The sequence below is a fragment of the Xiphias gladius genome, chromosome 19 (genome assembly GCF_016859285.1).
Source record: "Xiphias gladius isolate SHS-SW01 ecotype Sanya breed wild chromosome 19, ASM1685928v1, whole genome shotgun sequence".
In the NCBI taxonomy this organism is placed as follows: domain Eukaryota; kingdom Metazoa; phylum Chordata; class Actinopteri; order Istiophoriformes; family Xiphiidae; genus Xiphias; species Xiphias gladius.
In genome coordinates, this window is record NC_053418.1 from 5517354 (window position 1) to 5529292 (window position 11939).

Sequence of the window (11939 nt, forward strand, 5' to 3'; positions counted from 1 at the left end):
ATCCTTCCCCTTCTTTCCCCCCTCTTCCTCCATCTTTCCTCCTGGTCCTCCAAGGAACTGAACAAGAAGAAGACCCAGAAAGAGATGGAGCATGCCATGCTGATCCGCCACGACGAGTCCACACAGGAACTGGAGCAGAGGCAGCTGAAGACCCTGCAGAAGCTGCGGATGGACCTGATACGCCTGCAGCACCAGACGGAGCTGGAGAACCAGATCGAGTACAACAACCGACGTGAGCGTGAACTCCACCGCAAGCATGTGCTGGAGCTCCGGCAACAGCCCAAGAACCTCAAAGTGAGTCGACAAAGAGACGATAAAGTTTTCAATCCAGGATTTTCTAGATGTGGTGTTCATTGTCGTAAGTACACATGTGCTTGAAGTGCATGGTTGACAGTAAGAAACCAAAACGTTTTTGAAAGGCTTTTGTTTCTAGATACATTTTTTAAAAATGCTCTTGTGTCTTTGAAAAGACAAATTGGATCCACCTCTAAGATGGCGCAAGCCATGAGTAACATCTTTTGTGTTTTGGGTAGTTTTTGATGACACAGTGATGCAACATGGATGTAACAAATTAATTTGGAAAGAATGGTGAAAGAATATACAAAATGTGTCATCTCTGAATGTCATTTGATTTTAATTTGCTTTTGAGGATAACGAAGACTAGAGGTGGGATTGTTGCCTGTGGCCATGTAAGACCTTTTACCTTAAGCAGCAGAATTCTGAAGGTTTGACTTCACGCAAACTTGAGACAGAGAGTAGAACAATAGATCTACTCTTTAACTTCAACACTTAATGTTCTTTTCTTATTGTTTTTCTGTCTGTGTCTGTCCTCTCCACTAGGCTTTGGAGCTGCAGATCAAGAAGCAGTTCCAGGACACATGTAAAGTGCAGACCAAGCAGTACAAGGCCTTGCGCCACCACCAGATGGAAGTCACGCCCAAGGCCGAGCACAAGACGGTGCTCAAGGCCCTGAAGGATGAGCAGACACGCAAGTTGGCCATCCTGGCTGAGCAATACGAGCAGAGCATCAACGAGATGATGGCCTCGCAGGCGGTGAGTAGAGAGACGTTAACGTGATCATTTTCTTCTAAACAACAAGTAGATGTTCTTATAAAAGCAGGAGGGCAGATTATGAGGCCCTTCTCTCCACCTGTTGGTTTTGCTTGTACTTTTTTCTCTTCGTTTGTACTCATCTCGTATCTCGTCTTTGTCCTGTATCATTCTCTTCTTCCCTCCCCTTTCCATCTCACCCTCATTTGCAATCTCTCTTCCTGTCTTTCCCTTACCCCTCCTTTTACACTGTCTTTCCATGTCCTGTGTGTCCCTGTTGTCCTTCCATTTTCTTCCTCCCCTCCCATCCTTTATGTTCTTTCTTTTTCTATTCCCTCTTTTTCCTCTCTCTCTCCTTCTGTGTGTCTTATCCATGTCCCCCCACCCCGATCTTCCCTTCTCTCTCTCTCTCTCTCTCTCTCTCTCTCTCTCTCTCTCTCTCTCTGTCTCTGTCTCTTTGTACCTCCCTCTCCCCTGTTGCGGTCCACGGTCGACTGTGTCAGCTGCGTCTGGACGAGGCCCAGGAAGCCGAGTGCCAGGCCCTGAGGCAGCAGCTGCAGCAGGAGATGGAGCTGCTCAATGCCTACCAAAGCAAGATCAAGATGCAGACTGAGGCGCAGCACGAGCGTGAGCAGCAGAAGCTGGAGCAGAAGGTGTCGCTGCGACGGGCTCACCTGGAACAAAAGGTGTGGTGAAGGAAACGATCTCCTCATTTTAAAGGAGTTTTTTTTTTTTTTTTTTACTGCTCTGTAGGACACACTTTAGTTATGCTGCAGGCATTGTCGATCAATACAGACAATCCCCAAATAATTCAAGGCACACTCCTTAAAACACTTTAGACACTTTATTGACATGGCTACAGGATTCCAAAAAAAAAAAAAAAAAGAAGAGAAGAGAATTTATTCCCTCACAGGAGTAAAAACAACCTGTCTTCTGGCCTAAACCTGCTGTTTCACTTAAAAGACCACCACCAATTCAAATTAGAAGACATTTCCAAGGGCGAAAGAAAAATGTAAAAATAGAAATTACCAATTCATAACAGTTAACAATAATTTACAAGACAGCAACAGCTACAGAGAGAGACGGGAAGCAACCCAAGGCTTCAAAAGAGAAGATATCCAGACAGAAAAGTTAGGTCAGGCACAGTTTAAGGCCAACGAGTAACAGTGTGTTTTAAGATGTGTATTTGAATAGTTATCTAACTTGTCTCTTTCAAAATGTATGATACTGTTGAGGCAGTTAGAGGCCACCATGATTCAAGGGTTTTGTGTGTACGACCAATTGCTGCACCATGAATGCCTTTGAGGAGAGACTGTCTGAAAGTGTGTGTCGTTAACGCTATTTGTATGATTCATCATGTCTCTTCCATCTCTATGAACGTTTTTGCCTCGAGTTGCGTTGGGACAACACTTCATACAACCTGATTTGTTTGAAGCGTACTGAACCCTCGAAGACTCCTCAAAGAACCCATAAAAAGGATACTGTCTGGAAAATTACTGTCACTAACTTTAACACAGTGACCCCATCCTGCATAAGAGGACATAAAGAAAAACTAAAAACAACTAGGCACCATCTTGTGATGGGATCACACCAGCTGCGACACTCGTCAACATGTTGACTTCCCAACCCATGAGCACTCAGTAGTCATTACTACATTATTAAATGAAGCGCAGCTTCGAGCTCGGCCTTCATTATGATCTCAACTAGACGCCTGTAAAGTTTCGCGACTGTATCCTTAACGGTTGTGGCACTTCAGTGGTGACAAAATCTGTCCACAGACAGACACCTGCCAAATTACTCAAAACTGGCTCTGTGGTGGATCCTGCTACAGTAGGTTTCTCCAGGACCCCATTTTGCCATGATGACACACACACGCACACACACACACACACACACACACACACACACACAGAGGTTAAAACAGTACCATCCACGCTGTCGCAGCTGGTAAAAATTTGAAAAAATCCTTCCCCTCCTTCAAAAGCCAGCAGTCCTTCTCCCCTTAGCTAATATTTTGAATTGTTTACAGTTTAGAATAACCTGTCCTATGTCGTTCCAAGATCCTGCTCCAGAAGGACTTAAGAGTACATCACTAAAGAAACCTTTTAAAGATCTGAAGCATGCATGTCTGTAGACAAACACAAATGGGCGGTAATAAGTTGAAATACAAACAGCCAAGTGCTGATTTTTGAGGAAGCCTCGACGCTTAAGCGAACGGGTCCGGATACACACATTTGCATACACCTCAGCAGGCAGTGCGGGCATGAAAGGGGACCCAGACAGACATTCATGAGTTCACACAGACACACACACAGATTTCCCTCACCACAGGTGGTGATGACAGTAGCATGCTTTCCTGCAGGGGAGCAGACAACCAATTCTCTCCCACACACTCCTAATGGTGGTGAAATATCAAGACGACAGCATTGTTCTCTCATCACGACATTTTTGTCGTCTTCTCTCTATGATAACACACACTTGATACAGTTCAGCTTGTAATTATAGCTTGTTCTTAATAGGTTGTTGTATGGCTCCAGTCTAAATAGTTTATGCACATACTCCCTAGATATGCCCTAAAATCACTCCAGCGCAAACTCATCCACAGACATTTTTATTGCTGTAACGTTTGACGTATCAATTATTGAGTAGTATTAAACCTGACGTCCGCAGCTGTGTCGCAAGCTGGCGACTATCTTTCACACTTTGTTCTAATTTTACATATGTCTTTACATAAATCTGACACGGTATCAATCTGTGTCCCCCTAATCTGGTCGCAAGGCTCTCCTGGTAGACACACGTCTTTAACCTGTCTATTCAGCCGACCTGCCATGTACACCAGTGACATGTGATCAGATTACAACGGCCGCGCACGCCTCCTTCCAGAGGGACCGACGTCATCGCCACAGTCTAGTAGACAGCACTCCGACAACAAAGGAGGAGACATTTGAAATGCTGCCCTGATCCAGTTCTGCCGGGTCCGGTGTAGTCTGTGCCGGCGGTGGCGGTCTGTCGCCATCCCGTGGCCGAGCCCGGATCTGCACCCTGGGGCCAGGATGATGTCATGGTTTTGGAAGCACTATTGTCCTCTGGTTCGGTTCATGGTCAGAGTCTGGAGTTTTCTGTGCATGCTCAGTAGTTGGCCAGATTGCCGTATTGCGCCATGCGGTGCTTTGTCTGCACCTGTGGATGTGTGTGCTGAGTTAATGTGGGCGTTCACCTGAAAGATCCGGCGGACACAACTCCTGCCGCCAAAACCCGGTTAATATGGCTTAACCCGCTTCCACCTTCACAGTGTAAAACAGTGAACATCAAAGTCTGGACATATCATAGCGTGCCACATCTTTACCGTCATTTAGCCGGCTGATAAAACAACTACACGCGGTGAACAAAACAAGATGAACAGCTCTGCAGTTTAATGAAATACGACACAATGGCCCTGCACTGAATAAAGCATTTACAAACATTACAGTGTGACTGTGCCAGTGAGGTGTTGGCTCAACTCTCATTTTGAGGCTGCAGTTTGTACCGTTGTGTTTTGAATATTGTCAACCTCAGGCAAATACCAGCAACAGAAATGAAACGTTAGACCTAAAAAAAAAAAAAAATTAGGTTCTATTCCAAAACTTAGAGAACTCTTAAAGAGGGATTTTTCAGAATATTAACACAGCTTAAGTTCCTACAACACCCATGATACACAGCCAAAAGTGTTCTTGCTCATTTTGCTCGGAGGCATGTACAGACTGAACTCGACTGACATCTCCCTCACTTTCCTGTCAATTTTGTTTACACCCGATGGGACAGAACAACTCAAACGTTTAACATTCTTATTAGTGGAAGTATTTGGTCGGAGAAACAAAGTTCAGCTGCTGCATGCCGTCGGCGCTTTTTGGTCGTGGGACCTTTCATAAGGCATTTCACAAAACGAATGACAGCAAGCCTGCATATAGAGTATATAAAGATCCCCACAGAAAACAGCGATCAGTCCGAGGGACCGAGCAATGAACCTGCTATAAAAACAAAAAACCCCTGGCCGTTGGCGCAGGAAGAGAGAAATCATTTGAAAGCCCATTCAGGTAAATTACCAGCTACACACCAAACACAATTTAAAGATGATTAACTATGAATGATGTCAACAAAACCCCAAACAAGAACTGAACATGGTCGACATCCTTAAAAGCAGATGGAGATATATTTGATAGAGGTGTTATTTGTGCATTCATAAAGTGAATATGGGTTTATATGGTAGCTGCGGTGTCTGCACCTCCAGCAGACGTTTCTCACAGCTGATCATTTGACTTGTCAAACATAAGTGTATTAATACCACTGATAATGGCCGCATTTCATATATTTGTACCTGCTGGCTCACTGACATGTCGTACTGGGACTAAAAACTTTTATACGATGACACCCAAACTACCAAATCCATCATGCTAACGAGAACTAAACCACGACGGAAATAATAACTTAACTTTACGAAAACAAGCGAGAAAGAATTGGAACATTCCACTCCAGTATATCGACCCCGAATATCCCTTGTTCCTGTGTTTCCTACAGATTGAAGAGGAGCTGGTTTCCCTTCAGAAGGAGCGAACCGACCGGATCAAACACCTGCTGGAGCGCCAGGAGCGGGAGACCGACAGCTTCGACATGGAGAGCATGCGGCTCGGCTTCGGCAACCTGGGCACCCTGGACTTTCCCAAGGACGACTACAGATGAGGGGCCGCTGCCGCTGCCGTCTCTCGTAGTCCCCGGGCGCCCATCTGCCTCAGAACACCCTCTCCGCTCCTTTTACCTGACCTGACAGTGAGGGTGTTCGCTGCAGCTGACGCCCTCACTCAAACACACAGACACCCAACAATAATAACGACTCCAGTAATCAGCTCCGGTGTGTTTCCTGGGCCGGTCAGACAGAGTCCACGGCAGATTTGAGCGCCCCCAGACCCACCTAAACTTCCTCCACCCCACTTGCCTCTCGTGGTGTCACAAGATGACAAAAAAAATATGCTGGATAACTTCCTGTAGTTGTCATGTTTTTGTAAGAATAATGATAACATAGTCACAGTGTTTCTTGTTTTCTTGTGCAATGATGACACTTTTGGTGTGACTACGAGTGGAAGACGAGAGAAGGAGGGAGAGAAAAATGAGGGCAGTTCGATCGGTGAAATCGCTCCACAACCATCCATGTTTTTTAGAGGTGATTCGTTTTTTCATTAGCTTGTCTTTTGGTCTCGAGCGGTGCAAAAAAAAAAAAAAAAAAAAAAATCTCTCTCAAAGTGATAAAATCGAACAGCCGATCCTTCCAGTCGTTCGTCTGCGCTGCTTCTCTCAACACTTTTTGGTATTCGTTCATCAGGACGTTTTTATGACAAATTTGAGTAATTTGATACTTTGAGAGACAAATATCACAATGTACATAGGTACATTTATAATAAATGTGACTCCTTCGGGTGAATCTGATTACTGAGGGGAGGGTGAATCATGGTACTCAATATGTGTAAAGTACTGATTTCTCTGCACTGGCAGCCAATGTGAATAATAATACATGTGACATGTGAACTCCCAGCTAGCACAAAGGGCTCAATAGTGGGGGGGCGGGGGGACTTGTACTTTGTGTATAGAAGGATTTATGGAGAGCTTTTACTTATTTTCGTATCGTATTTTAACTGTCACTCATATCAAAAAAGAATTTTTAAAGGCGCTTTTTTCCTCCCCCCTCCTCAGATAGTAATTGAGATTCAGTCATCTATCAATGGGATTTTCTTTTTTTTTTTTGGCTTTACACAACTCTCAAGTTGTGAATTTCTTATAAACCAGACCAGTATGATGCTTTATTATTGCATGCACTTTAATTTTTTTTTTCCAGGTTAAAAGAAAGCATGAATCTGTCAGAGCTTTTAATTATATTTGTAAATAAAGTGCTCATCACACAAACTAAGGACGTGTTGTTATGTATGTCCAATACGAACCCCTCATATCACCGTAATCACCGTGTAGAGCAGCAAAAAGCAGACAAGGTTAATAAACGAGGTGATAATCCAGTAGTTTAAGGTTTCTGATTTAGATTTCCAAGTTTGGAGGCTGTGTTTTGACGGTGCACAGTTTGACCTTTGAGTCGGTCAAGTCTTCCAACATTTCATCACTTTTCCTGTGAAGAAGTAGCCAGCGGGTTTCCAATATTCTACCTGATAACCGAGCTTGTAGCGCATGAAATCCAGCTAGAACTGTGCTGTACGCTCTTTCTTCAGCGATTTTTAAATTGCACTAGTAGAACTGTACGGTGAAAACCGAATGTCAGTTCAGTCTGATGACCAGGCTACTGTGGATGACAAGTTCTCGTCTCGCATTGCAGGACCGATAAAAGCACACTGAGGTCAGTGCATAAATTAAAAACCTCATTGTTTAGCAAGAGCAAAGGTTACTAAAGCAAAGTTCATGGCAGTTACCCGCGTCTGCAGTACTCTCTGCAACCAAGGTGCCGAATGTCATCCACCTCCTGGTGCAAAAATATCTGGAACAAACTTCTCAAATTTTTCCTCACATTTATGACAATTTATCATCACAATACTTCATAATATTAGATTAATAACAAAATGTTCCTGAGGATCCAAGTTGGTCAAGATGCGTCTCTAAGCCTCAAGCGGCAGCCACAGGATCAGAGAGCATTTTCTGGACAGATCACGACCTTGTCAGTGTTCATAACAGGTTTATTGCAGATGAGTGTGGGTGTTTAGTTTTGTCACAGCATGAGTAGGCAACAGCAGGAAAAGAAAATTCTATTCAGTGGCACATTCACAAAAAAAAAGAAAATGCTTTGTTACTTTTGGGGTTTTTTGCCTGTTGCAAGAATGGGAATTTCCTATAGACGATAAGCCTCCATGGGAATTCCTAGTGCTGAGCGCTCTACAGTGGAGTCTTTTTTTTTTTTTTGGATTTATTTATTTTCCGGCCAGCTGCTCGTACAGTTTGGGGACGTAGTCGTCCCACTCGGCCTGGTAGCAGGTTCCCGCCACCGGGGCTCCCAGGCTGTATTTCTGCCTGAAGCTCTGGATCTTGAACTTGCCGCGGCCGTCTCCGGAGCGGTTGGTGAGGACGGGCTCCGAGCAGGACAGGCTGCCCGACTGCTCGTACACCAGCCACACGTACCTGTGGAGACCTGGGGGGGGGGGCAGAGGCACAAGTTATGAAAATCTTACGTCACAGAACTGGACCGATGAAAGCCTGTTGGACCCACACTAGGACTCATTCTGTGCGAGTTCCTCTCATTTTACAACATGATACGTTTGTCAGTCATCTCTGAGGCTTTCAGATTAGGCATTTCATTCCTCGTGCTGAGGACCAGTATTTATCTTTAACTTAAGCCCGGATACATCGTGGGGCATTTTGGCATAATATGGCCAAAAATCTGCCCAACCACGGGGTCGCCCACACAACAGGTGCAAGTGGAAACCATTCTCTCTCACCTGTGCCCTTGGGAGGACCGGAGCCCACGTAGTCCGACATGACGCAGCCGGAGGACACGTCATTGCCTCTCATGTTGACCACCAGGAAGTGATGCCACTCCCTTTAGTGAAAGACAAAATAAATAATATATACATTCATATTAATGATCCATGCTTGAGAGTCATGGGGGAGGCGCCAATCAATCACAGGCCTAGCACGTAGAGACGAACCGTACGGGCACATTTGCCATTCAACTGACAATTTAATCCGGCCTTGGGTCCAAACCATGGGCTAGTGTCCCCGAAGACCGGACCCCCCTTTTGGTTCCCCTCAGTGGCATTTCTCTGGCGAAAGGAAAGGCCGGACTCCCCATTCAATTCCAACCATTACTTGCATTTTAATGGCGCAATTCAATTATTTTTCTTTTTTACGTAAATTTCTGTATTCGAACTCCAATGTGTCCCCACTTTTTTTTTTTTTTTTTTTTTTTAAGCGAGTTTGCTCGAATCTTCTACCGGGTTCCGCTGCTCCTCTGACCTGAACTTGGGGTCCTTCCTGCTGGGAGCGTCGGGGTCGGTCAGCGCCAGGGTGTACATCTTAGCGGAGTCGCATCCTTCCCACTCGATGCAGGTGGGTCGACTCTGCACCTGCGGGTCACCAAGGAGAAAAGGGCGCATTGAGGGCAGGCGCGTCGCCTCGACGTTTTCGCCGCCATTCGGGGGCGCTATTCGCCGTCTTTTGCATGCGCAGACATGCCGGCGGCATTACATAAACCCAATTCACTGTGGACAATCATTTGCCAGGGGACTGATGTAAAATAACAAGTGACGAAGCGGTGTTTATTTAAAAAAACAAAAACAAATCGCGTTAGCCAGGTCCTCGCAAAGTAGCTTCTGAGCCAAGCTAGCTGAGTCGTTAGCTCGGCTAGCCAACAACAGTTAGCTGACTAACCTGCGTTGGCGTGAGCACTTTGCCGAGCTCGTCGATTTCCACGGAATCGTACTTAACCGTCAGAGGCCGTGCTGGCTTTTCCTCGACCTCCTGCAGGGCAAGAGAGTCGGTCCACTGGCTCATATCTAGTGGCATTTTTGACTTTGCGAGTCGTCTGCAGACGCTACTGACTGTGGCCGGTGCAGCAGGAGCTCGGGAACTGGCCAAAGCGCCGCGTTCAGGCACCAACAAAAAAAAAAAAGACGTAGTCCCTGGAATCGATTGTGCTGTGCGCGTTTAGCTTTACAAGTTGAGCCACTTCGAATCCAACATATCTTTATTCATGAAAGTCAAATCAGCCTTAAACGACCTATAGTAGATGTTAATCATGTTTTGTGATTTAATTGTTAGCGATTGAAAACTATTATATGTTATCAGTATTGGTAGATCAGTGCCAAGTTTGTTGCCCGTCATGACAATAGTAATGATATATTTGATATATAAGCGGATATTACTTCGTAGTTATAACACCAAGCCAGACTGGACGTGAATTAACTTTTTTTTAATTTTTATGCTTGTTGTGTTCAGCAGCGTAGTTGAGTCTTATTTATTCTTAGCAGTCTGTCCAACACTTGAACGTCACCTTTCAGCACCAGCCGCGGGTGGCCGCCAGAGGCGCCGCCGCCGCCGCTTCGCTGCCGCGCGTAATGTGGTTCGCTGAAGTTGCTGTCAATCAGATCCTGCGCGCCACAGGCCGCAAAAGACACGCACACGCACACACACACACACAGACGAAACACAGGTTTTTGTCGCGTCGATTCTCCTCCGCGTGAATGTCTGTTTGAGCTGACTGGGAGAATTTAGTGGTGAGAGGCTGCAGCTGTAGCAAGTGAACTTACGCTTAAACTGAAATCGGTCGGACACTCGGTGGGTTTTGAACACGTCTCCGAAGTCCCACACTGCAAATACTCACCTCGGTAAAAATCGGCCACTGTTCGTGTAATGCTGTCACGGTCGCGTAAACTGCCGAACCGGAGTTCCCTGCATGCATTGCATTCGACTGGATTGTCTTCACTACGTGTTTTGTACATGTGTGTTATGAAAATGACAGGTTTATAAATATAAGTACACCTCAATATAAACTATAAAATATAACAATAACAGCACGTTAAACCAGTACACGTAGTGTGATAGTACTGTGCCACAATGCAGGGCGCCAAATAAAACATTAGGCCGCGCCCTCATAGATCAAACAAAAGCCTAATCGATGTTTTTATCTACTCTACAAGCTATGGTATCAGAAGCCAATCAGATCCTTGGGCAAATATCTGCTTAAAAAACAAAACAACAAAAAAACAAACCCAGACTACGTAATTCAAGTAAGTTTGAAAACTAATTTGAGTATCGTACCGTGCAGAAGCCAATGCTGCCTGGAGAAGATATGAAAAAAGACATGATATACAGTAGGGCAACTTTAAAAAGGTCAGGTAAGATGTAAGGGATAAAGAATTGATACTTTAAAAGGCCCAAACCTGCAAAATAAAACACTGGTTTTGTTCTTTAACAATCTGTTAAAATCTGTCAGAAGTGTATAAATCGCACAGGCTGCCATGGTCAATACTCAGGTTCAATCCCTAACTCACCCTAAGTCCCATTAAAAAAAACAGTTTCACCTCAAGGGCCATGCAGCACCTGTCCTGGAGCTTTCAGCCGTATCACAAGATCCTCAGCAGCAGATGCAGTTTTCCCAGTTGTCATGGAATTATAGATCTTTAAATTGACTTTTTTCTTTCTTTCTTTTTTGCAATTTTTATTTTTTTCGCATGTGACAACAATTAAACCATCTCCACGGCAACTGAGCAACTCCACCTGACGAGGAAGGCCCCCGAGTTGTAGCCGAAAGCTTCAAAAACAAAGTAAGTGGACATCGCGTTTGCATTTTTTTAATCGACCTGCAGTCGATTAAAAAAATACAGTTATGTATTTTTTCAAACAAATCAAAGGGATTAAAAAAAAAATGTTTGCAATTTTTCTTTTTTTTTAGCTCCTTGACTACAAATCACCCCAACATTACATTTGAACAAACCGTTTTCATTGGTGCATGTACACTTTTAGATTTTTGTACGTGGGTTTCGTTCTGTGTCAGGCTGCCATTGGTTTTCCTCTTCTGCATTGTATGGAAATCAGTCAGTAGACTTCTGAGACTGGAGTTGTGTAATTAATCACAGTGACCTTTATTTGATTGTATTTTACATTTTGAGAGTGAACCTTGACTCGGAGGGGGGGGTTGATGCCAGAAAAATGAGTGTACAGTTGAGTTTATAACAACAGCGCTACAGAAATTGTGATTTGGCTGAGTCGTATTATAGTGCTATATTTGCTCAACGATCTGATTCGGGCTTCTATGTAGTAATCGGGATTTTTACGGGCTTTCGACAGAGTAAGAAATAAACGGTGTCACTGTGCCTTTAAAAAGGTGAGGTCAGGGTGTGGTTTGTTCCTGCCAAAGTTTCCGGATC

At 44.6% G+C, this 11939-nt stretch overlaps 2 protein-coding genes across 8 annotated transcripts in view; one reads left to right on the forward strand and one right to left on the reverse strand.

The window, feature by feature from the left end:
• The window catches only part of taok3a (TAO kinase 3a), a 70115-nt gene extending 63145 nt beyond the window's left edge, over positions 1–6970 (forward strand). For all 7 annotated transcript variants that reach the window (XM_040155075.1, XM_040155076.1, XM_040155074.1 and 4 more), the window contains 4 exons: positions 55–294; positions 841–1053; positions 1554–1736; positions 5605–6970. In XM_040155075.1, coding sequence (XP_040011009.1) covers positions 55–294; positions 841–1053; positions 1554–1736; positions 5605–5766 — 798 coding nt within the window. In that variant the 3' untranslated portion in view covers positions 5767–6970. The remainder of the gene's footprint in view (positions 1–54; positions 295–840; positions 1054–1553; positions 1737–5604) is intronic.
• A 766-nt stretch (positions 6971–7736) lies between these two features.
• Positions 7737–9672, reverse strand: pebp1 (phosphatidylethanolamine binding protein 1). Its single transcript, XM_040155082.1, has 4 exons — positions 9442–9672; positions 9028–9137; positions 8511–8611; positions 7737–8203 (listed from the first exon to the last, which is right to left on the reverse strand). Exons 1-4 carry the CDS (start codon positions 9574–9576, stop codon positions 7986–7988), a joined length of 564 nt encoding a protein of 187 aa, XP_040011016.1. The 5' UTR covers positions 9577–9672; the 3' UTR covers positions 7737–7985.
• Positions 9673–11939: the final 2267 nt, after the last annotated feature.